Source organism: Cydia pomonella, chromosome 7, assembly GCF_033807575.1.
Source record: "Cydia pomonella isolate Wapato2018A chromosome 7, ilCydPomo1, whole genome shotgun sequence".
Lineage (NCBI taxonomy): Eukaryota > Metazoa > Arthropoda > Insecta > Lepidoptera > Tortricidae > Cydia > Cydia pomonella.
Window position 1 is genome coordinate 4,973,762 of NC_084709.1, and position 27,799 is coordinate 5,001,560.

The 27,799-nt window shown below is 38.1% G+C and overlaps 1 protein-coding gene across 2 annotated transcripts in view; it reads left to right on the top strand.

The window, feature by feature from the left end:
- LOC133519633 (transcription factor cwo-like) overlaps window positions 1-27,799 on the top strand; it is a 54,584-nt gene that overhangs the window by 10,456 nt on the left and 16,329 nt on the right. For both annotated transcript variants that reach the window (XM_061853674.1, XM_061853675.1), the window contains exon 2: window positions 27,388-27,487. In XM_061853674.1, the coding sequence (XP_061709658.1) occupies window positions 27,388-27,487 (100 nt within the window). The remainder of the gene's footprint in view (window positions 1-27,387; window positions 27,488-27,799) is intronic.

Consider the following 27,799-nt stretch of genomic DNA (forward strand, 5'->3'; position numbering starts at 1 on the left):
AAAAGGTGGAAAATATATGGTAATCCGCTAGATAGGGCGGAATTTAATTTATTAAGAAAAAGGGAGCACAAACTAGCCAACGAATGCTATAATAATTTTATTTCATTAGCTGAGGACAGGATACGTAGCGATCCTACTTATTTTTGGTAGTTTATGAAGTCAAAATTCCCTAGTAACTGCGTACCCGACCAAATGTCTTACCTTGGTGAATTTTCTAAAGATGGTAACACAATTAGTAATTTTTTTAATAGATATTTTAACTCTGTGTTTGTTACTGATTCTTCTGTCTTACCAGATTATTTGTATGTAGCTAATAACTCCCTGATTGATCTTAATTCCGTTGAAATCTCCGAGGATTGCGTCTTTAAGTTTTTAGAAAGAGTAGACATTAAGAAGGGTAGTGGTGCTGATTTGATTCACCCCCTTTTCATTAAAATGTGCGCCCGTGAATTGGCAGTGCCTTTAGCTCAAATTTTTATTAAGTCCTTAGCTCATGGTCACTTTCCCTCCTCTTGGAAAAAAGCCTTGATAACACCAATTTACAAAAGTGGCGATGCGCACCTGGTAACTAATTACAGGCCCATTAGTAAATTAAACATATTTGCGAAAATCTTTGAAAAAATCGTTTACAACAAAATTACTTCTGCCTTCTCTCAGCACATTGCGCCTAACCAACATGGTTTTTGTCAAGGTCGTAGCGTTGATACAAATCTCCTGACCTTTACCGATTTTATTATCAATGGGATATCTTCTGGCTGTCAGGTGGACGTCGTGTATACTGACTTTTCGAAATGTTTTGACAAAATTAACCACAATAACTTAATAAAGAAACTCTTTGAGCTCGGTATACACGGCGACCTTCTTAGATGGATAAAGTCTTACCTGTCCAATCGCAGTCAGGCGGTTGCCTTGAAGGGTTATACTTCTTGCTTTCTTCCTATACCTTCCGGAGTACCCCAAGGATCACATCTTGGTCCTTTACTGTTTATTTTATATGTCAATGACATGGCAAACTGTTTTAGGAACTCTGAGCACCTCGTCTATGCAGATGACACAAAAATATACAAAGCTGTGTCCTCAGAAGCAGATTGCCATGCATTACAGCATGATTTAGATAACTTTTTCCTCTACTGTTCAGATAATCATCTTTTGTTAAATACTGATAAATGTCTCGTAATCAGCTTTAATCGTAAAAATGATCCGTTAGTTTTCAATTACACCTTAGCTGGAAAAAATATAGCCCGGGTATCGTCCGTTAGAGACTTAGGTGTTACTTTAGACTCGGAATTAAATTTTAATTTACATATTGATAATATATGTAAGCGAGCTTATAAGAAGTTAGGGATGATTCTCAGGATCGGACAGCCCTTCAGGCGCCCCAATACTTATAAACTATTATTCTATTCCTTTGTTAGGAGTATACTTGAATTTGGTTCTGTTGTTTGGACGCCTCAATACCAAGTCCATATTGATCGTCTGGAAAGGATCCAAAATATTTTTTTAAAATCACTCTGTTACAGAACGGGTAATTATTTTGAACGTACTTCGTTAGCAGCGAAGCATTTTTGTGTTCCTTCCCTTGATAACCGAAGACACTATTTAGATATAATGTTCTTGTTTAAAATTCTTAAAGGAGCGATTAAATGTCCGAATCTTTTAGAATTAGTCACTTTCAGTTGTCCGCACCACCCCCTACGTCCTAGATCTCTATTTTATATCAGCTTTGCCCGCAAGAATTACTCTCGGCACACTTTTTTCAGACGAGTCCCTAGTTATTATAATAAGTACCTACTTGATATTGATCCTTTTCACACTTCATTGTCTAGTCTCAAAATGATACTAAGACGTAAATTGTTTTAGTTCAAGTACATATTTCATATAATTAAATATAATACAATGTATAAATGTAACTTTCCGGTTGTCCTAATACCTACCAAATATTAGTAAAAAAAAAAAAAAAAATACAACATATCCGATAATTAATGAAACAGACAGTAATGTCAAACCTGTTTATTGTATTTTTTTCTCCTCTGAAGACTAGTAAATAGAATTTAAGTATGGCTCATGATTTCATGATTTCATTTTCTTTATGCTGTTGGTATGTATGTTAACATTATGTACTTAATAATGAACCTCCAGGTCTATGATTCTTAAGTATGTTAAGTACTCTACATTGTACTTCAAATCCATTTGTATATGTGACTGTTTGTGTTCTAAATAAATGAAAAAAAAAAAAAAAAAAAAAATTTAATACACCAACAGCTCTTGAGAAGCAAAAATACCTCCAATTTACGTATTAGCATGCCCCTTTTAACCTTTTGAACGCTTTCTCTCTCGCATCAAAATGTGGCATACACGGCAACATCTCAACTAGTGAGAAACGAATTTAAATTAAACCTTATCTGTCAACAGTAAAATTGCTTTGACAGCGTCTGCCATGACCCCTTTAGTGGTCGTTGGCGTGGTAGGCACGACAGCACACGACCACTTTAGTGGCTCTTGGCGTTCAAAGGGTTAAGGGTGACGCCCATAGTTGCACACAATATTTTTTTATAAGAGTAGCAAACGCCTATCAGAGAAACACCAAACAGCACACCTACCTAAACAAGAGTAAATCAATTTTGTTTGTAGGTCTTTGCCTAGCACGTTAGTCTTTAAAAAATTCAACTACTACTACTAACTAACTACTACTACTACTAACTACTACTACTACTAACTACTACCACTACTAACTACTACTACTACTACTACTACTTACTATATTGTAAGAATATTCATAAGATGACTGCTAAGGAGTTGTATTATGATCCTAAAGATAAGCGTCACCGCGCCTTGATTTAGATAGCACTGGCAATCATTTAATTGACTGAAATGCTGGAGTAGAAAAAACTAATTAAGAGAATCGTCATGCAGAAAGAGTCACAGGCACAATGAGGTTAAAAACCTTCAACTGGAACCGAAAGTCTGTAGCTAGTCTGTTTCTTTGGATTTTTTATAGAGTCGACCGAAGCGACCTCTGCAAAAACTGCATATCACCAGACTTCGGAGATTTTGTTGCAAAAATAAATATTGTTTAGCACAAGATGCACACTTTTGGGTTGTGGTAGCGATTGATAATAATAATGTTTTTTTCGTTCGCTAGGTTGTGGTTATGAATGAAATAAATTATTAAAATATTAGTACGAATTTAATTTATTTTGTTTTATTTCGGTGTTATATTTGTTTTGCGATATTTTTTACGACGAATAGCCCTGGCAATGACGAAGTGTGGCGATGTCATGATAAATGTCAAATTTCTTGGAAACTATGACAATTATTTAAGTACCTAACTACATTTCCACACGTTTTGTTCTGTCAAAGTCTGTGCAGTTAGCGTAGACGAACTTTAGTTTAGATAGAGTCCGTCCAAGTTTTTTTTAACGATTGCAGCGCCAACTGCGTTAAGCTGCGCCTTTACCCTCAAGGCTTCTTTTTTTACATTCAGCATAAGTAACCTAAATTGTTAGGACTTAAGGCTTTGCTTTGATATTATAAACAAATATTTTTTTAATCATCCAATCTCCTATAAAAATGATTTTAAATAATAATTATTAAAGATGAGCTGAATATGGAGCTAGCCAAATATGGGATCTTACCGAATCGAATATTCACCCGAAATAATCAGGTCATCTGTGTCATTTAATAAACCATTTGAAAACGCTTCCATTAGGTATTAGCAGGTAAAGGTGAATCGCTACCTAAAAACAGCTAGAAACAAACAAGTCAAAAGGCAAGGGACTTGCAAACAAATTTTCAATACTTACTCCAAATAATTAAAATATTCCATGGATTCAACGTGTGTTTTATGGAAAAATTTTGATCGAATAGAGTATGTACTTGAAATGTTCTCTTGACAGAAATAGATGTCACATACTAACTAAAGAAAAAGTGTCGAAGCCCTCCAGTTCCCAAAGTTGAATCCAAGGGGGTAAAAATAAAAATACTAAAAATAGGATTGGAAAACTTTCTTACAACTTCGAACAAAGTTCCGGAGGAGCTCAAATTTTACAGTGTTGCAACAAGACAAATATAGTAAAAAATGTATGCCGAATATTCGGCACTTTAACCGAATAATTTCTTTTGTTTTTGTATGTCATTCATTCATCGTTACTGTTTTTCTACTCATTTGCTCAAAGGTTAACTGGAAGAGATCCCATACGGGGATAAGTTCGCCTTTGTTGTACTTAATTTACTCTATAACTGTGTTTTTCGTGTTTTTATTTCTATGTACACAATACATAATATATAATTTTATTAACTTTCTAAAAACAATTAACTGAAATAGATGTCACATACTAAAGACAAAAAGTGACGAAGCCTTTCAGTTCCCAAAGTCGAACCCAGGGGGGTAAAAATAAAAGTACTAAAAATAGGATTGAAAAACTTTCTAACAACTTCGAACAAAGTCCTATTGTCATGATTATTTGTATTTTGTTCAACTTTAAATACCAGCCTAAAATTAATTCCAGCTTTGTTTGTTTTGTTTATATTTAAACGTTCGGCAGCGTTGGCGTCCACGTGTCAGGGCACGCGGCGCGCAATGCGACGTGACATAACGTGGTGGTTGGTTTCCCTAGGGCAGCTATTTGTGCGTAGTCTATTTTGTGGGTGGATGCATGATGATAATGATAATATCCAGAAACAGGAACAGTATAAACTGATAGCAATTTGAAAACAGTAATTGATACCCAGGCAAGCGAAAGATTCCAAATTTCGGTTCGAAAAGTCGAATCTTGAGTGTTGCGTGGATTTCAAGATACGATCGAGGGTTAAATAAACTTTGCTTCCGAGTGAATCACAAAATTTTTCACCACACCAACGCGTGGAAAATACTAAGTAAGTATAAAACGTTACAAATCAAATTCAGATCAAAATGTACGTTATTACATATTTATTATTCTAAATTATCACTTAAAAGTAAATTCTACCAGCAACAACTCAAAAATTGCATGAGATTAGTACTTTGAAATGCAACTCTTCTGGATAAGATGCAACTTTCTCGTCAGTTCTTCAAGAATAAAAATAGCTGGTGTGGTGAAAAAATATGAATGAGTGAATTCGATATAAGTTGTAAAATATTATGAACTATTTAACGTACTATTAGGTATTAGGTTTGTGTACTATTAGGTGTTCCAATTGTTAGAATTCCCGAATAATTCGGATTCCAATCGTTAGAATTGGACTAATTGGAACAAAAACACCTAGACACCATCACATAGGATTACTCACAAATCACTAGACACACTACTTATAAACAAACACCTACACCTATTCATATAATATGGGTAAAACAGATATTTAGCCCCATGTGCAGAGCGCGCATGGAATCAGAGGAAACAGCAACATATTTTTCTGGACTGTAGACATGTATATAGGAGCAAATACCTAGGGAGGGACTCCATGCACACTAATGGAGGCAGTTAGCAACCTGAAGACACTGCTAGGCTTCGTGGAGGAGCTGCATGGGGCGGTTAGAATAGCGCTACCTCGTTTTTCACGCAAAATACGCAATGGTTGTCGATTCGCGGAAAATGCCCAGCAAAACTAACTAGTAACTAACTGGACTAATAATTGGAGAATGGTGGTTTAGAAGTTTAGGGGACCGTGAAATCGTAAGTTTTTACCCCGGCCAGACTGAAGGGGCCCCGTTATGGACATATACCTATAATTCTACTTATATTTGTTCATAGTTACACAACCGACCAAAAGGACACGTTATTAATCTTCATTAGCCCAGGAGAAACTTTTGTGCTTTTGAATTTGGGACTTACTTATCTTGGTCTGACTCTAATCAAATCGGTGAACAAGTAATGGAGTTTAATTAGGGGGCATACATTAATTGCGTGAGGTGTTTTTAAGGATTCTTTGACACACCCTCCACCCCTAATCTCATGTGAGATCTTTCAAAATTTGTATTTTGAGTATACATGCGTTGGATTTATTTAAATAAACATTGGCCTGTGTTAAATATTTGGTTCAATATGAACACGGCCATAATAAATGAGTACCTAGGTGGGGTACCATGAAAGAGTATCTACATTTAGTGCAGAGAGCGTCGCGCCGCAACTACGGTATCGGTAGGGTAGGGTAGGGTGGGACACCGATCACCTTGAACTTGGGGCACCTGTCTGCATTCATTTACTGACGTCTATATTTGCAATTCTATATTTTGCTGGCAGGTGGAATATTTGGAATACTTACACTGTCACGTTTACCGCAAATAACGTGTTTGCATGTTTCCTTAATACCCTACCTGTTTACTACGCGGCGGCGAAATGAACAACGAATGAATGAAAAATGTGTTCAACTCGGCAGCAAAGCTTGTTCACTTTTCGTGCTTTAAATGAAACTGAAACCCCTGCAACGCTTGAAATTCCACTTTTTTTCCATCTTAATCTTTAGCACGAGGAGGAAACAACAACTCGCCAAGTATTAAAAACTCATGGCTCTGTAAGCTTTACTCTACAGCTCACTTCGCGGGGCTCTCCAAGTCTCCACCATTTCCGCCATTTTGACAAGTAAAAACTTCGTAAAAAAACGGGTTTCTTTGCGTTCTTTTGACCCAGTCAATTAAAACTAGCATTTAAAAAATGAGATCTCAATTATCGAACTTTCTCACAAAATTTCACGAAATCGTTTGAGAAATGTGACTCTGTATTTAGAGGAGAACACTATTAGAACAGCCGGGCTATACTTGCCGCAAAACTAAGTGGCGAATCAGGTCATAAACTCATAATGCCACCTAGCTCACTCTTGGTTGGTCTTAACAAGGGTAAATGAGATAGCATTATGATCTCAGCCGCCAGTTAGTTTTGCGGCAAGTATAGGCCCCCGATGAAGGCAAAACGGCAATCGAAACTTAAATAATGTACATATATGGATAGTCATGTGACTTTTCGTAGCATCTGTCATTCCCATGCATTATTTTCTTTTCGTTTGGCGTCTGTCGATGGGCGATTTATACGATTGTCATCTTGGCTAGGTTCAGCCGCCGGACAGAAAGGGGGCGTCGATTAATTACGTGACGTTTTGAGAAAAATTACGCGCTATTTGGGTAATTACAACACTGATTTCTCCCTAGACTTCCTATAGCGAAGGAAAATCGATTTTACAAAAACCATGTTGGTTTTTTAACTTTTTTGTTTACACGGACATTATTAGATCCATATTAAGTATTTAATTAACACATTAACAACAAAAAGTTTGCTCCCAAGCAAAAATCAGGGACACTGCAACTTTTTTCTGCTGCGTTACCGTACAAACTTTTATCAGATCAAGTTGTCCCCTCGCCCCCACGTGAGATTTAGTGAGATTCGGCTTGACCCCCTCCCCTTAAGCCCTCACGTAATTAATGAAGCCCCCCAAATACGCGAAAGCATTTTCACCCAAGTTGAAGCGGAGACCCGCAGTACGCACTTCGCACTTGCACGGTCAATAAATCCATTACAAAAGTGATAATTTGATAATTATCTTACATGTGTCATTCTGAATGGCCATCACAAATCCGCGACGATATCGGTTATCACTTATCAGGTTATTTGTGTTATCAGTAATAATGTTGTGATGACGCTGACATTGATTGATTTTGAGGATCTACTGTCATGTGATGTGAACTTTTACGGTTTTATATAGGTGGGTCGTATAGTAAACAACTAAACACCCCTATAATGGAACAGGCACCAGTAATGGGATGGTATAGACAAATACTGTTAAACAAGTATTTACCATCAGTTTTTAATCGCTGGCAACGTTTTAATATACACAAGAGCCAAAGAGCTGCTTAAGTTTGATTTTTCATTGATATTTGTTATTTTGAAAATGAATGGCGCCATACATTCCATGACTGGAGCAAAAAAAAAACACAGTTTAAAGATTCTATTCATTGACAATAACAATATACATAATGGATATATACAGATGATTACTATAACTAGCTTATATCTAAAATAGGCCCTTGAGGCATTGTACCAAGGATGCTGGCGGCATTTCCTCGTTGTATCGCAATACTGATACGTTGTGCGAGGAAGCCGCCAGCTCTTCGGTCACCAGTTACGTCAACCAGACGTTTCGCGATTTCTCCAAAAAACTTGTGCGCGCTGGGACCCCATGGACCTAGAGTTTCAATTGGTTAATAATATTGAAACCAATTGCAGTAGCTTTCATTAAATACATAGAAAACATAAAGGACGAATTGGTAGAAATTTTACAGGTGTCGGTGAAATATCAGAAACACTCCAAATTTTCTCTTAAATGTTCCATGATATTAACATCCTATTAAGGTCGACCGGGATAATGCAACCATGAGGTTATTGCATCTATTTGAGTTATTTCTTTAAACAGCGTGAATGACTAGAGCGTGATCTAAAGGCTCTAGCGATAAAAGCCAGAACTTGTAAATAAAACGTAGTAAGGCGTTCCGCCCAATCGTTTTCGAGAAGTAACGAAATAACGCAATATGTAGTTGCATCGGTTGATTTTATATGTATTTCTACTCTCATCTGTTAGAGTCGGACTTGCATGTCTTGCAGGGCTAAGATGGTCGGCTCTTTATCATTTGTCACCATGCCAGTCACGTTCTAACAAGTATGTAAGCGCGAAAGTGACGGGCATAGTGACAAGCGATAAAAATGGAACCATGCTGCCATTGCTGGGTTAACATCGACATTTTTCCTGCATTTTTCTCAAGAAGTGTTAATGGTTCTGTGTCCCAAAATATATAAGTAACAAATTACCCATCCACCTAAAAAAAGCATGTCTAAGTATGGAATTTAAAAGAAAACTTTTTCATTGGCTTGGGGAAAAATGTTCCAGCATCTGTGATCAATAAAGTGTATAATATCAAGTAAATTTGTAATGTCTAGAATAAGTTAATTAAAATTAAGTTTCCATATTGTACGCCTCTGAGGCAGAACATAACAATGACGACCTGCTGTGGCAGCATGGTTCCATTCTTATCATTTGTCACTATTTCCATCACTTTCACGCTTACATACTTGTTAGAACGTGACAGGGACGCTGACAAATGATAAAGAGCGGACCATCTTAGCCCTACTGTTGTAAATTATAATAACATCTCTGTAAGTCATGACCAAAAATATATATTTTGATTTCGTGAAATTGATCGTCTAGAACTTTTTACCCGCAAATGGGCAATAGTAGCGGATGAAACAATGCTGCAAAACTCCACAGTTCGCGGTCTAAAGGTGAAAAGTATCTGTCACAGACCCTCACAGTCTAATTGTTCTGTATGCAGGGATTTATACACCATGTGGGTCAATTAAACCCGACCCGACAGATTTTAAAAATGTATTCTTGACCGCATTTAGAGACTAATAATGTCATACAAGTTTCCTGAAATCGATCTTGTTTTAGAGATAATGAAAATTTTCGTGGAAATTAGTTTCTGTTACAACCTTATAACTTAGTGAAAAACGCCTGCGACGTTACCACTAAAAGACTTGCTTTAGATATATACCTACTGACAGACATTAAAATTTAAAAGTAAACTCGCAATTTTTATCTGTAAATAAATAAAAAACTTTACTTATTTGTTACAAAGGTGTAACAATAAATAACGTGTCGTGTCCAAAAAAAAAATGTTTTTTGGCGAATTTGAATGAATTTTTGACCTCAGGAATGCGTGTTTTAAATTTGTCCCGTTTAATTGGCCCACAGCAGGGACTGATTTCGGTTACGGTATAACGGGTGGTAGCGGTAGAAAATTACGATACCGATACATTATACCGGTTAGGTTAGGTTAGGTTAGGTTAGGTTAGGTTAGATAGATGGCGCTGTGGCCAGAGTAAACATCAGCTCCACGTATATTTGCATATTAAAAATAGTTTAAGTGAAAAATTGTGATTAAAAAGTGATTAAAAACATTAAAAACACCTTCAAAAGAGAACGTTATCAAGTGCAGAAGTCAAAATGTAGTAATTAAATAATACAGAGGAATGTAAATAATGACGGTGGCACAAAAGACTTTTACAAGTAAGTGACAAAGGAACTCAAAAAACACACAACCGAGTGCATTGTGATTCATCTTAACTAGCAGACTATTAAATAAACAAAGTGCGTTGACTATTTAGTGGAGTGTTATAAAACTTTAAGACGAAAACAATAAAATTGCAATATCATTCATAGTTGATATTTAACTTCAGCGCCATCTAGCGGGCATCACCTGAGAAATTTAACAAGCTTCGAGCGCTACTACATTGAACCATCAGAACTGCCACTGCATTCTCTCGTAGTATCGCTTCTCACCACTAGAGGGAGTAAATTTCAAAACAAATATGGACCAACTAATAAAATCTATTAACGAACTTGGCGAGCAACTAAAGCAAATCGACACCAAACTCTGCTCAAAAATAGACGCTCTCGATAATAAGGTATCGGCATACAAACAAGAGCTCGAAGAAATCAAGCAAACCCAAGAAGCTCAAGAAACGAGATTGGACCAGCTGGAAAGAGATGTTAGAGTCCGAAATCTTGTCTTCTTTGGTATTGAAGAGACAGAAAGGTCCTATTTTGATCTAGAAGATGTGGCCGTAAAAATAATAAATGAGGATTTGAAGGTGGAATGCTCCAAAAATGAAATACAGCACATCAGGCGGCTGGGGAGGAAAGGCGAGAAACCTAGACCAATAATAATTGGATTTACGACTCTAGGAAAGAAAATTAAAATCCTTAAGAATAAATCAAAGCTTCAAGGATCCAGGTGTTACATTAAGGAAGATTTTCCCCCTAAGGTGCTAAAAGAACGTCAGTCACTGCAGGAAGACTTAAAGAAAGAGTTAGATAAGGGTAACAAAGCTATAATTAAATATAATAAACTAATAATTATACCAGAAAAAAATACTCCGAATAATAAAAAGTCACCTGCTGGAACCAGTAACACCAAGAAGCGGTCGCTTGACACATCACCATCGTCCGTAAACAAAAACCTAAACCGCCAGGCGTTAAAGAAAACCAAACCGAGTACAGATACCCGAAATATAAAGCAATACTTAACATTCCAAAGGCCAGAGTCGCCGAAAACCGGAGGAGACACAGACAATGAAGACAATGTATAGCAATCATCGCCTCCTCCATTATACGATAAAAACACATTTTACAAAAAGAAATCACTCCACCAACGATGTTCCCCAACACGGCCGGTCACCGCGGGGACAAACGACCGCAACCCTCCACTCCAACCCTTATACATCTGCACGTACAACGCACGATCTCTATTATCTAACGAACGACTGCTAGAGTTAAAAGAAGCAATTTCAAAAATTAAATTTGACATAATTGGACTCTCCGAGATACGCAGAACAGGCTACGAAATCCTAGAAGATACCGAACATATACTCTGCTATTACGGGGAAACGAAAGGACTGCATGGCGTAGGATTTCTATTAAAAAAACAACTCAAACCAAATATAGAAAGCTTCATTGCGATTTCGGAACGAGTATGCATATTAAATTTAAAATTCGATAGTATAAACATCTCGATAATACAAGTATATGCGCCTACCAGCACTGCATGTGAAAATGATTCTGATGCTTTTTACGATCAGCTACAAGGAGCTTTTGAAAAATGTTACAAAAACGTGATCGTAATGGGCGATTTTAACGCTCGCATTGGACAAAAAATGCCTGAAGAAAGTAGAGCTCTTGGAGAGTTCTGTTATGGAAAGCGGAACACAAGAGGCGAGAAACTTATACAATTTGCTCTTCAAAATAATCTAACTGTTATTAACAGCATATTTAAAAAGGATACTAGAAATATGTGGACATGGATATCACCAAAAGGTACAAAAAGCCAACTCGACTATATTATGTCAAACACAAAAAATAACTTCACAAACATAGAGATTATAAATAAGCTTAATTTTCCTAGCGACCATCGCCTAGTAAGAACCACTTTCCAGATCGCAAAAACAAAGAAATGTAGAGCAAAATATAGCCTCCAAAATACAACCCTAAAAACACTAGAAGATGAAAAACTATTCCAGCGAAAGCTGAAACGCAATTTGGAAAATAGTAACTTATCAACTTGTCAACATGTAGTAGAGTTATATTATTCTGCATTGAAGAAAGGTATCACGGACTCTATGGGTTCTAAAAATAAAATAAACAATAAATCTAGGACTATAATTTCTGAAAACACAAGGCTGCTACTAAAAAGAAGATCTGAACTGCAACACAAAAAACCGCGATCTAAGGAAGAGAAACAAGAACTAGGAAACCTATATAAAAATATACACAAAATTATCAAGAAAGAATACGAAACCCATAGACTTAATATAATAGAGAAGCACCTAGCCACCAAGGGAAGCCTGAAAAAAGGATACAAGGAGCTTAACCTTACGAAAAAATGGATACCTTCCGTAAAAGAAAATGCGTCGGATAAAGAAATATTCTCCAGGCCAAAAATCTTAGATACTGCAACGAATTTTTACAAAAAATTATATTCTGAGAAAAAGAGTGCATGCCAGTATGAAACTGTAAACACTGAAATCATGATATCTCCACCCGTCTCACCACCACTCCAAAGATTCACGGACAACGAGATTTTAAACAAAATTAAAACCTTAAAGAAAGGAAAAAGTTGCGGCTTCGACAGTATTTCTAACGAAATAATCATAGCCGGAAGTTACATATTACTGCCCTATCTAACTAAGCTTTTTAATAAAATACTGGACTCTAGACAAATACCCAATGAATGGGCAAAATCTGATATTATTTTATTGTACAAAAAGGGAGATCCTGGAAACATTGCAAACTACCGACCTATAAGCCTACAACCATGTCTCTACAAGCTTTTTGCATCATGCTTGGAACGACGCATCTCTGAAATAACTGAAAAACATCAACCAATAGAACAGGCAGGGTTCAGAAAATCTTTCTCTACAATGGACCACATACACGTACTGGATCAAATAATTGAAAAATATGTAGAAAAACGACATCCACTATACTTAGCCTTCATTGACTACGCCAAAGCTTTCGACACTATTTCTCACACTAGTATATGGAAAGCTTTATACGAATGTGAATTGCCGTCAGAAATAGTCGAACTCATTCAAGATATCTACAACAAAAGCGTTAGTCGAGTGAAATTGGACAAAACGGGTGCCGAAATACGTATTCGAAGAGGTGTAAGACAGGGAGACCCCCTGTCTCCTACATTATTCATCACAGTTTTACAGCATATTATGAAGAAACTAGATTGGTCAAAAAAAGGCATAAACATAAAAGGAAAATTCTTGAGCAATTTACGCTTCGCTGACGACCTAGTTCTTTTCTCAGAGACAGCGTCACAATTACAAGGGATGATAAACGAACTTAATTGTGTTAGCCGTGATATTGGTTTGGAATTAAATATCGATAAAACGAAAATCATGTCCAACAACGCTCATAGACCCATTTTCGTCGAAAATAGACAGTTAGAGTATGTACAGCAATATATATACTTAGGTAAACAACTATCTCTATCAAAGTCTAGACACTGTGACGAATTAGAAAGACGTATTACAATGACGTGGAATAAATTCTGGAGCCACAAGGAAGTTCTAAAATCTAACATACCCTTAAGACTAAAAAAGAAAATTATGGACTCATGTCTCTTACCTTGTCTTTCTTACGCGAGCCAAACATGGATCTATAATGCATATACGAAAAGAAAAATTATGACTTGCCAAAGAGCCATGGAGCGGAGCATCATGAACCTAAAACTTAGAGACAAACAGCGCCATACGGTTATAAGGGAAAAGACTAAAGTTATCGACGCACTATCACATTGCATGAAACTAAAATGGAAATGGGCTGGTCACGTGGCACGAATGGACAACAAAAAATGGACAAAAAGAGCCACTACATGGGCGGGACCTCCCGGTAAAAGAAAGTCAGGCCGCCCACTCGAAAGATGGACCGAAGAATTAAAAAAGTTTGCCAGCGACGATTGGGTAACAATAGCCCAAGACAGGGGAATGTGGAGTAAAATGGAGGAGGCCTTTACTCGTCAAGAGGTCCTTAATAATAATAAATAAAAATAAAAATAAAAATTACTAAACTTATTGTACAAAATTACCAAAATGCATGTGAATTAGTTTGATAATTATTTAATTTAATTTAATTTATTATTGTATTATTTATTAATTTAATTATGAAATGTATTATTAAGGAATTAAATGGCTTAAATAAATAAAATAATACCGGTTAGGCCGCGCGGCTCCGATATAAAGATATCGCTACCGTTTTAAAATAATGGTACCAGAATTCAATAAAATCAAAAGGGCTTACGGGCTTACACTTACATAGACAGCTTCATTCAATAGGAACCAAGTTGGCGCAAGGCGCGGGCGGCTTGGCAACGACGCCTAAGCTGATAGAGTGTACCTTTATGAAAGCGGTTAAGGTAGCCAAAACAATAACGGTACCGTTATTTTTCGTAGCGGTATAAATTTATTCGGCTACCTAATTGATTCGGATTAAACCGGTATGACGTCATACCGTTATATAAAGATATCGTTATTTTTCGGTTATGCGGCCCACGGTGTATATCTTTTTGTTAAGCTGTTAGAGAATGGTAAGCTATTCGATACATTGACGCTAAAGGTACAAGTTCGCATGGTATGACATGGTATTGGCCCTAAATGAATATTTGTTTTATATGAGTTCAATATTACCAGTACCTGTGTCTGTATACGTTTTGCTATTTTTTATATTCTTCTTTATGTTATATGCTATATCGACATATGACAAGGCCCCAGCAAATCAACTTTCAAGAGATTGCTACATAATTATCTGCTGAAACAAGAGTATAATAGAAATAGAATATAATAGTTTTATTTGTGTATTGGATATGTAATTTATTATATTATTTTTCAGTTGTTTGCAATTGCAATAGCTTTAAATTAAATTCTCTTAATTTTCTTTTTGCATCATTTTTACATTTCTGTTTAGCCCTATGGTTCACTGGTAGAAAATGCCTTTAGGCGTTAAGTCCGCCATTTGTACCTTTTTATTTTTTGTGCAATAAAATTTAATAAATATGCATACATAATCGCCAAAAATAAATTTAAAGTTTGAGACAGTCAGACAAAGATAGTTTCTTTCTCATTGCGTTCGCAAAATTTCATTCCAATTGGTAAGTTTTGGACTTTGGAAGAGGAAAATGTCGAGAACGAAACCTCGATTTCGGAGATTTTTACGTTGGATTTGCAATTGATTTGCGAGATAGCAACATTGACTTAAATTTGTTAAAATTGAAAAAGGGAGGGAAGGGAGAGAAGAATCTGACTAACATATCCTCGTAACTCTCGCAAGTTTGATGCGTTACTTTTGATGCTTGCCGACAGAACGTCAGATGTCTTAAATCGTATTTATAAACTTTTTCAAATGTTTATTTTGGAGTGGCTAATAACAGTTTTTGAATCGATCTCTTGCAAGAAAAACATACAAAGAAAAGTATTATTACACATGTGCAGGAAAATTTCCAAAAAGTCGGAAAAGTTCTAGTATATTTCAGAAAAAAATCAGAGAAACTAAAGGAAAATTTAGGACGGCGTATTAGTGGCCAGTTATTATGGTACGATCGCTTATCCCATTAATAAAATTGATATTGCCCACCTGTTGTCTTGTCATGCCGTGGAGGTTATTTATAGTGTCTATCGGAAATAAGAAAATAAATAACCCTTTTAAAGGCCAGTCCCGCAGCGCCGGAAGTTTCCGTTCACGTGACGTCTGCACGTGTCGATGACGTCACGTCGCCCTTAGCGCTGTGTAGAGGAGACTTCGAGATCGTGAGTCGTGCCCTTCATTTAAATGCCAGTCGTCCCTCGAATATTCCAATTTTAATTAGTCACAAAACTTCCGTGAGGCTCAGACATATTAATTATATTAAAAATCGGGTCAATCACGTTTTTCGAGTCGAATATTGCTCGGAACGTTTCGCTTTGTAACGTGGAGTTTTATAGAAACCTCAGAAAATAAAATTTGTAACTAAAGGTATGGCCCTCCGCCCTCCACTTGGCCATCGGCCATATCAACTGCCCTCCCCCAGCCCACCAGCTAGTGACGACCTTGGATTTACTGTTTTTAGGGTTCCGTAGTCAACTAGGAACCCTTATAGTTTCGCCATGTCCGTCTGTCTGTCTGTCTGTCCGAGGCTTTTGTCGTTAGTGCTAGAAAGCTGAAATTCGTCATGGATATATAAATCAATAAAGCCGACAAAGTCGTACAATAAAAATCTAAAAATTTAATTTAGTAGGGGTAAAAGTAGGGGTGATTTTTTTTTTTGCTTCAACCCTACAGTGTGGGGTATCGTTGGAAAGGTCTTTCAAAACTAATAGGAGGCCTCAACAAACATTTTTTGAAAAAGTGAATATATTCGGAGATATTCGCTCCGAAAGAAAAAAAAAATTGTGTCCCCCCCTCCAACTTTTGAACCATAGGTCCAAAAATTATGAAAAAGATCGTGGAAGTAGAGCTTAAGAGAGACATTAAATGAATACTATAGCGGACATGATCAGTTTAGCTGTTTTTGAGTTATCGCAAAAAGTTCCCCCTTCATAATAAAAAGACTTACTTTACCTAATAATTAGGTACTGATTATGCAAATTTGCCTATTTGTTTAACTCGCGTGAAAGGTACCGTTTCATCCCTTGGTTAACAATTTACTATACTTTAAGCTCCAGTTTAGCTTATTGTGACGGAAGAGTAACTACGGAACCCTACACATTTCTACACTGAGCGTGGCCCGACATGCTCTTGGCCGGTTTTTTATTATTACTAGGATTAAGTATAAAAGCGCTCATTGTTCCGAAACTTTTCGTGGGTCACTACTTAACCTCGCCATGCACTATATTATACACCGTGTTTTTTTTTTCCGTTCATTTCAAGGGTGCATCCCTGAGCTTAAATTAAGTAACTTTCTCAAAGACACCGGTATTCTAAGTAATTCCATGTCGGAGATAATCTATCATTCATTTTTATCTTATAAGGCCCTTACGAACGTGTACACTTGCCTTAGGGCCTGTTTACATATTGATTAGTGTTTAGTACAAGTTCATACATTTGCTACTAAACGTAAGTGCTATCTCGGACTATCGATGTTCGAAAAGACATTGATATGTCACAATTGTCAATTGTTTGGTTGAAATAAATGTATTGCTCGTAGTACAACACCGCTTTACTTTTTAAAAAAGTGAAAATACAATTTTTTTTTTTAAATTAACTAGGTACTTATTTATTTATTTAGTCTTTATTGCACAAAAGAAAACCTTATAGTATAAAAGGCGAACTTAATGCCATGAGACATTCTCTACCAGTCAACCTTTAGGCAAAGCAGAGAGATAACCATGTGATTTAGTTTCTTTGAACGTACTTACCGATACCCCGAAGTTAACGGAATTCAATAAAAACACGGTGTATATCAAACTGTAGCTACAGCATAACCTAGCTTTTCCTCTACATATCTCCAAACTTTTAGCTAGCTTCTATTGGCTGACGTTTCTAAAATACCCTGCCACTCGCCAAGTTCCTCCGCAATCCTGACAAAGAACCAAAAATCCTGACATATCCTGAATAATGTCAACCCTAGTCCCATAATGAAAGTTGTTTGGTATAGGCAAGGTATAGGTAAAAAGTACCTATTCTCCTCGTTGAATATTGTTACAGAGTGAAAAATATCTATACATATTTACGTACCTAGTACCTACGAAATAAATAATACAGCCTGATTACTGTGTTTGAGTTAACATAAAGCAATGGCCGTACCGGCGTAGCCGGTTTAGCGTGGTGCGTATTCACGTGACCATAGCACGTGCGAGACAGGGGCGCTACCGGGAAAAACGAAAATGCAAGAGAAGTTATGTTCCTCTCTATAGTTCGAATATGCAAGAGCGATAGAGAGGAAGATAACGAAACTTCAATTTCCGTTTTTCGCAGTAGGCCCTCAGAACAGCTACCGCGAAAAGTCTACGATCTACGTCCGTTACTATCGTAGGTATAAAGGAACACAAATGGCCTACCGCGAAAAACTAAAATCGAAATTTCGTTATCTACTTATCTATCGCACAAAAATGCAATATAAGTACATTGGTAACGATGTCCTTAATTCCTTATATTTACTTAACTCATTATATTATTTGTTTATCGTATTGGCGCGCAACAATTCCAAATTTAAACTGGTTTTTCAATGGCTGTTACTACTATTTGCGTCGTGGGTAGGATAGGATTTCCCCTGACATGTTAGGATTTTTGGTCCTTTATCAGGATTTTGGGGACTTCAGAACTTGGCGAGTTCAGGGTTTTTAGAAACATCAAGTACCTAACCACTAGAAGCTGGCTAAAAATTTGTAGTTGGACAAGAGGATAGAATAAGGTTATGCGAGGTTATAAATCGTAGCGCTACTAGCCCAGTGACCCAGGAAAGGTTTTGGCATAAGGGATGTAAATTTATGAAGGTATTTAACTGTTTTTATTTTAACTTATTTTATTTTTATTACTTGTATTGGATTGATGATTGAGAAATAGCCGCCTAGAAAATGTCAGGATTTTTAGGGTGATGTCTGAAACTTTTTGTCAGGAAAAACAATTTTTTTCTTATGGCAACCCTAATCGTATTGACGCGTAACAAATCCCAAATTCAAACTGGTTTTTCAATGGCCGATACAACTATTTGCATCGTGGGCAGTAGGTATAGTGATACAGATAAGCGTGTCATGCAAGGATTTCGGGAGGAGTGTGCAACGAAATTCGAAAATTGTCTACCTGCATCCTTGTCACTCGTATAATGCGAGAGCGCTAAAGACGGGCGTAGGCTTTCTTCGAATTTCGAATGAACTCCTCAATTCGCGTTCACGTGACCGCAGCACGTGTGGTGACATCACTGTGCAGGTGTCGCGAGTTGTCGACCTTTCCTATTTGAGACATCTTAAATAAATATGTAAATAAGAACAGTTGCAATGTTAACTATATTAACCTATCCTACGTCATTAGTTATCTAATTATGTTAATACAACATAAGTTATACACTTATCTAGTCACGTATATACTAAATAGGTGAGAACATTTGCCGATTTTGCCGTGCACTAAATGTTTCGATCGGACTTAGCCGCCGCCATACAATCGAAATTACGTTTTAATCGAAGTACAAGAGGGGAGTTTTTGAAAAATCGTACCGCTTTTTTTAGATAACAATACAGTTACCAAATATTTAATAAGCAATCTTGAGGATTTTCTCTATCGAATCCAGATTTTTGACATGTCAGGATTTTAGGTTTATTGGCAGGATTGCGGGATTGGGTTTTTAGAAACCTCATCTAACCACTAGAAGTCAGCTAAAAGTTTGGAATTGTGCAGAGGAATAGAAAGGTTATGCTGCAGCTGCAGAATATCGCAGTGCTGCCTGTGGCCCGCGAATGGTTCTGGAATAAGGGATTTAATAAAATAACCTCACTACGCTTGAGAGAGAGCACGATTGCCACTCGGAGCGAGTGTCACGTCAAGTCGGTGGTCGGTGACATTTTGGTTTTTAGGTACGTGGTGGGGGCAGTCTGTCACAGGTAAAGAGGCTTAAAGGGTCTATCCTTTTAGGGACACTTTGTGCTGAACGCTGGTATATGTATGTAAATAATAACAGATGTCTGGCGAAAGGATAAACATAATAAGTATAATAACCCAATTTTACTGATAATACGGACATTAGCCTTTTTTCACCTCTATCACGTCTAGCAAGCAAAAGACGACTTTAAATGTCTACACGGTTGGGCCCGGAAATCCTTGACTAACAACTAGTTTTCTTTACACATAGTTAACACAAACCAGCAACCGCCGGAAACGTGGTAGAACACGTGAGAGATACGTTGCCAACGTTTTTTCAATAAAATGTCGCAATTTTATTGTTTATTAATAACTTTCATATCTGACATGACGGTGATGAATTGGTAAGATAGGGATTTAGGGATCTCTAGGTACAGAAAAAGTAACTAAATAAACATTCTTTATTGCACCAATAGTTATACATTTTACATACAAGTAAAACTACAAATATTTTTTTAAGGAAAATGGAACGAGGTAATAACAGGCGGTCTTATCACTAAAAAGTGATCTCTTCCAGACAACCTATAGGTTGCAGGAAATGTAGAACTCATACAAAAGTGTAACCTAAAGTCTACCTTCTCACGTGGAACGTAACAACACAATTGCCAATACTGGCCAATTCGAACGTACACTGACATCAGAATGATATTTGAATCATGTTATTTAGTTATCGTGCGTCTCGCTACTCTCGCTTGCGCCAAATACAAGTACGCACAAGTACAAGCAAAATGCACGATAACTGAATAACATCAGTTAGATGACATTCTGATATCAGTCGTGTATGTTCGAATTGGCCTGTGTAGGTAATAAAAATAGAAAATCGAAAAATATGTAACGAAAATATGTAAAGAGAATTATATAACAAAAATACATTTCATTAACTGAAAAAATACTACTGATTATGTAAAAACCAGAAAATGTATTGCCAGTTACCTACACAGCAACGTGTAACCTGCAGTTTCGAAACCGGAAAATCGACAAGAGCTACGTTAACCTGCAGTTTCGAAACGGGAAAATCGAAAAGAGCAGTTTCGAAATCGGATATTAAATAATAATTGAAAATTGACGTCAAGAATTTCCCAATGCCTGGAACCCGTGACGTCACATGCCGAACCTGCCGTCATGCACAAAAACTTTCACCACCACGCGACGAAAACAGCACGAGTTACGTTTTCCACGTGACAAAAGTACGGTCGCAGAAATTTATTCTTTCGCAATTTGTGGTTCAAGTAAAGTTGGTTGTACATACTTATCCTCTGAGACCAATGTAAAGTGAACCGTAAACTGCTTAGAGTCAATTTCCTCCATTGTACCTAAACAAGGAAAATCCATGGCCGACATTTCGGAAGCCTGGTCTTGCTCGTGAGTTTTCAGCGTGAGGACTCTCTCTGAGATCGTGTTCGTCATTGGTACATGCGATCTCGACAAAAATGAGTTTATATTGTTAAATAGTCTGCCCGTAAAATAGTATATATGTTACGGGCAACCTGATTAACCGGGCATAATAAATAATGGCCGGTCATCATGAACAATCCCATAAGCGTTGGACAAAGTGAAAAAATAATTAGGTTGGCTGGTCCATATTAATGATGCCCGACGGCCCGTGGTCCATTTAGTAAAAGAAGGGTTAAGATAGCTTGAATTTATCAGTTGGACCGGGAAGTGTGATAATTCCTTTTTTTTTTTTTTTTTTTCTAGGGGGGAAAATGCATTCCGCATACCACCCGGGTGCGGGGGGCGACCCGAGTGGTTATGTGGGACTCCCGTCCAGGCTAATGAGACCGACGGTATACCCACTAAAAACCCCCCATATGTCACCTCGCCGCCTTATTGGTGGGGTTACGGGAACGCTTGCGCACTCATCCGCGACCCCACCGGCGGCAGCCGCCCGCGAGCGGCTCCCTCGCAAATGCCCGAAGGCCCTTCACGCTAGGCGCGCCAGATGGTTCGACGCGCCTTCCTCCTCGGCCTCCGTCCTGCAGTGTAGCGGACCCCCCCGAGCCCGCCACAAGGAGGCCACGGGCGCCAGAAAACTCTCAGCGCCCGGCGGCAGATGAGGTCCATGGTTCTGCCGCAAACCACAAACTCGGCTGCAGAGGACAGGGAGAACGGCACACCGTAATACCGACACTCCTCTTCCTCTGCAGCCCCACCAACGCCGCTACTGCGGAACGGCCCCGCCAAGGTCGCAGGGGATAGGGGCATCACGCCTCTTCCCCTGCGATCCCACCTCGGCCGTCGAGGATAGGGAGAACGGCTCACCGCAATACCGACACTCCTCTTCCTCGACGGTCCACCTCCAGCGCGTCACAAGCGGGCTCACCAAGCCCACTTGGAGCGTCCTCCTCGGGCCAGCCCGCACCTCAAACAGGCCGGCCCTGGTTGCCTCTTCGCTTCACCGTGGGTGACCAAGCCACGGCTACTAAGCCCCTCCACCACGACAAGGTGGGCAACCCGCGGGGGGAAGTGTGATAATTCCTAACCTAACATAAACGAAACTACTGTGCTGAATATTCTGTTTTATCACATTGCCCAAGGTAGGGTGGTTATTATTCATACTGACCGGTCGAAGTGATACATTATGCAGTATTAATTACATTTTGCCCTCTTGATGCAGGCATTATGCATACAAACCAATCATGCAGTGACCGGACTTATCAAGTTGCCCGTAACATAAATATCATACACTAAAAAAAAGTGACCAAGTCCACCGGTGGTTACGCGGCTAACGTCCTAAGGGCCTACCGCGAACCACGTTCGACGTGTTGCCTCTCTGTCGCACTTGTAAATTCGTACATAAGCGTGACAGGGAGGCACAATGTCGAGCGTACCGTCTGACCACCGCCGTGCCCGGGCCGCCGCGCCATCTCTCGCTATACCGTAATCCAGTCTGCCTCCAGAGGTTACGTGCTTACTTCTATTATTTGAAAATCGTTATCAATGTTTGAGGTATCGTGAACTGTACAGGCATTTAACGCATAATTAATGTACGTCTATTTAGCCGAGAATATAGGATGAAGGCTGCAGTGGCCGTGACGCAAGTTCACACGTGTCGCGTCATTTGACGCTACCACGTGTAGTAGCTGGTAACAGGTAAGTATAGCAAGATGTCGATTCTAATTTTAAGTTTTGTATGGTTATAATTGGTTTTGATACGACCTTGACGATCGTCTTTGCGGTTGGCGCCAATCTCGCAAGTACTAAGTCATATTTTTTCATTCATAAACAATTTACATTGAAATTAATTTACATATAACTTTTTCTTATGTAATATACACAAACAATTATTATAAAATACTTATAAGACATAACATAACGTAAAATTAAACACAAATTAAAAAAAGTGCCCAAGACTTTCACTTCATTTCACATGTATCAATATACAAAAAAATACAATTAAGGTCTTTGAGAACATGTTATTCTTGCCCCTAGCGACGAAGGTCTCCCTTTTGACTCGGGAATTTTGCTTTCATATGTCCGGATGTGGTCGCAATTCTTAGCCGATTCTCACAAAATTGGAAATAGATTTTCTTTTGTCGATCCAGTTTTTGGAATTTTTTCAAAATGCGGAAGTTGCCATCAAGTACTTAAGCGCCAATAGTGTCTATGGCGCTTAAGGTCATTGTGAGTTCACTGTGATAACGACTTAACGAACTAGGTATTTTTCACTTTTACAGTTTTTTTACCTTAACGCGAGGTCTACAGCTCACATAGCCACTAGTGTAAATGGTTTTACTTTAGGACTGTTACAACATTTATACTTAAGCGCCACATGAAGAGCAACATTGCATTGCAACCCATTTCTGTAGGAGAACCAGGCGGCCGGCCGCCCTGTAAGGAGATTTTTCGTCGCTAAGGTTCGTCCATTATTACATGAGGGGTTTTTGAGGATTTTTCTAGCCTGACTGCTTTCTGATGCACCCTAGGGAGCCGAGGTGAAGCGAGGTCTATTATAGGGAGCTTTACTTTCCTTTGCTTTTCATCCATTGGTTAACAATCTACTATATAAGGTCAGTACGGATAAGTGTAGCTGTCGGGTAAGTGTAGCTCACGTGTGGCTAGCCTTCACATTGGGTCCTTCATTTTCATGTCACTAGCACTCGCTGTAAACAATAATAAATTCGTAAACAGCCCCAATGTGAAGAACAGTCACACTTAGCCGTTAGCTATACTTAACCGTATTGCACAGATTCTTTCTATTTTCTAGTAGACGCTCTTCTGACGGCCTACCACGAACGCAAAAGTTCGCATATTGTGGGCATCTTTCTCTGTCACTCTAATAATTACGCCTCAAAGAGAAAGATGACTGCAACTTGCGAACTACGGTGTTCGCGGTAGGCCCTCTGAGGGCTCTCCTCCTGAAACATGCGACAAAAATAAAACATAAGTTGAGAATTTGTTTATAAGTAGGTATAACTACAACTATTTACCAAAAAGTTATTTTTGACTGTATCCTCTCGTATAATTTATTTTCTCTACAACGTGACACTTACACAAACATTATACATATTAATATAACTCCACAAAATAAATATAAGCGCAGGCAAACACGAATTGCTACGTGTACAATGCACGTGTACCAATATGAGTTATGACAAGTATAAATGTATACCGGCATGTTTTTTCTTCGAGTCACGCGCATCATACCTATTAATATTTTTAGGGTTTCGTACAAAAATGATAAAACAAAATGCTGACCTCATTCATAAAGACCTATTACCTATGAGACATGAGACCAATTTTCCTCATCACTCGCACAAAGGACTTCTACTAGACTTCATAAAGTTTAGAAGTGAAGTGGAAATCACTTCCAAATACCTGTACCTATAAAAAAAATCTACCGTGAAAACATGGAGGTTATATATTTTTGACCGGTATGCAATGATTGCTGATGCGGAGGCGACCATTCGTTATGTGCCCATCTATCGCTATTAGGATTGCCATACGTGAGGATTTCCCCTGAAATGTCAGGATATTTGGTCTTTTGTCAATATTGCGAGGGAACTTGGCTAGTTCAACCCTGACACTATACAAAAACATTTTTAAAAACCTCAATCACTAAAAGTTAGCTCAAACTTTGAAGTCGGTGGTGGGAGGAAAGGGAAGAGGTTATGCTGTAGCTACACTATAAAGGTTTTGAAATAAGGGATTTATTTTGGGTGAAATGACCATTTGTCAGGATTTTTAGGGTGATATTTGGACTCCTATGGATATTTCGTTCTTACATATGGCAACCCTAATCGCTCTTGCATATTCGAATATTAGAAAAACAAAACTTTGATTTTAGGCTTAAGGTTTAAGATGTTTGTTCCTCAAAAGATTACAAATAATGACTTACTGAGAAATACATATTTAAACTTACATAATACAAAGGGTAATTATACAAGTTAATAAACCAATTTTAAACAACTAAGTATACAATTATGTATCTAAACTATTGTATTACTTACTAAAACTAAAGTTGTTCTACTAAGTTGCATTAAAACAGGGTTTCGCCTTAAACTCTACAGAACACTAATGTTTTTGCTCGGAACTTACTCTTGGCCGATTTTCACAAACACATTGTACCTACACTGAATGACAATCGGATCATTTATTCATCGTTGTGCCGATGAATAAATTCAAAAGCTGTCGTATATAGGTTCTTGAATTGGTAAGTGACTACCTGGCGCGTAACACAAATTTGAGAGTGGGTACTATTGTCAGGGGCACGAAACTGTTCCTTTCAAGCATTTTCAGCTCCGTTTCGCTCAGCATTGCTCCGAGCAATTACGCACAACTTGACGTCCTTTGGGCTTGTGCACAAATCACGCGCTAGCTTACTGCTACTTTTTGACTCCCCCCTCCGGTCTTGGCTACCCCCCCGTTCCCCACATAACCTCACGTGTATTTTTTGTTTTATTTTTCATTCGACCTAATTTTGAGATAAACAGTATTCTATATAGTAAATCTTGTTTATCTTTCTGTTTGCGTTATGAACGTGATGTATATTTTACTATACGCGCTCCAAAATTTCGTCCAAATAGTCATTTTTTCTCAGTTTAATTGATTGTAGAAAAATACACGTGAGGTCTCCGTATACGTCCCCCAACGTGGCCGCGTAGACAACGTTACAATCGTTAACGCTCCGTAGCTTAGCGTAGTCATCTCTCTCTATCACTCTTCCATATTAGTACGACTGTGACCGTTGCGTTTCGTTCGCCACGGAGCGGGAACGATAGGCACGTTGGCTACGCGGGCTGTCGTCATGTTTTCGTGTCCGTAACTTACATTCTATGCATCTCGCTCGTACTAGCATAAGGTAAAGGGCCCCTGTTTCGGCAGGTTAAGGCTCTTGAGAATTCGTATATTTTTTAATCAAACTATATCTAGAAAATCCTTGATTCGTTAGTGACACGAAACAGGAGACACACGAAAAATTAAACGACCGCTATTTCGTGAGTCGATGTATTGCAGTTTTAAGGTACTTGTATGCATACTCGTATAGTTATTTATTTTTCATATCAAATTAATGACTAAGGAACCCACAGAAACACTCTCATAAACTTTTATTCGAATAGATTTACATTTTCCTTCCTGTAAGCTTAACAACTCAGAGCGCGTACCTTACGGCTACAAAAAGTACGCGCATACAACACAGTTGATCGCGGCCAATCGCGGCCGTCTGACAGTTTCGAGCGTCGTATTACTTTCCGTTTAGGCACTAAAATATTGGTCCTTGGTTTTCTAAAGAGATTAAATAACACAGTTTTTTTTCTTACGTATAATTTGAATAAAAAATATTGAAATTGCTTAATATTTGCGCCAGAAAAAAACTAACGAAATAACGTACTATCACGAACTTACGGACCTTTACCTTATTAGCGCGAGCGAAATGCATAGAAAGTAAGTTACGCAGCGTTAGCGAAGATGTCAGTATGACACTGCTGAGGCAAGGTGGTAAGGCTACTAAACCACGATCGATGGCATGACGTGACGTAGATATATGACGTCGCGAGAATGACTAACGACAAATCATCGTAGCAGCTCCAGTCTACACGTGAAGACGTATATGATATCAGTCGTCATGAGATGTGAAAACGTGACTTAAATATGCATGCTTCTGTGGTGATGGACCACGGGGAATTTAAATCGGCAAAATCCTGATCACTTGCATAAATTATAATCTTGTAGAGTACGCCTTGAAGAACACTTAAACATAAGTCGTAGAGGTCTTGTCCTAATCCTATCTCAGCGTTACTAAACATATGCAGGGTGAGCAAGAAAATTGTTCTATTATACCGAAACTAATGGTTTAATACAAAAATAAACTTTAATATCTCTTAATTTGTTATTTAGAGTGGCGCATTGGTGAAGTCGGACTACTGATGATACATTATAAGCGTTTCTGTTAAAAAATCCACTTTCATAAATTTTGTGTATTTTGTACTCAGCTCTTTCGATCCTAATGACATAAAAAAATGTCCCAGAGTGTTTTCCTATTGTGTTACCATTTCCCCTTATACTTTTTTATGGCGGTAACAAAAAGGAAAGATTGAAAAATGCATGGAAATTGGGGCACTTTTCTTCTCCTATAAGGGTGAGAAGGGCTCGTGTTCTTGACTAGAAATAACACAAAAGTGCCAAAAAAAGGTAGATAAAAAAGTGGTAAAAAAAGAAACGCTCTTATAATGATGACACTTTAAACTGTGTACCGAAATCGGTTCTTTTCTTGTGAAAAGTTGAGTTTATTAACGTATTTTTGTGTTGTTGCAGCTACAACACGACCGAGGAGTTTCGGAACGGCGAACAACTGGGCTTCGCGGCGCCCTCGGAGGACGAGGACTACCAGGCCGGCTTTCTGAAGAAGGGGAAGGTCGCCAGGGCAAGTTTATACATGCCCGCTTTTATACCTACTTTTGCATTTATAGTCCACCTAACCTAACTACCGATTTGGCAGCAACTAAGTATGGCAGCGCAATTGTAAAAAACATAATTTCATAGGAATTTGATGTTTATTTTATGGTGACGCTTTAATTCCACATTCTGTCTTTTGCCCGATCACTGCAGAGTTAGCTTAGTTAGATGGACTCTACTCTACATACATAGACTGCTAAATGTCTCTTACTGTCATGTCGCTACTATTTTTAACTTCAAACATAAGGAGACTGGTCTAATCGCTCCCACA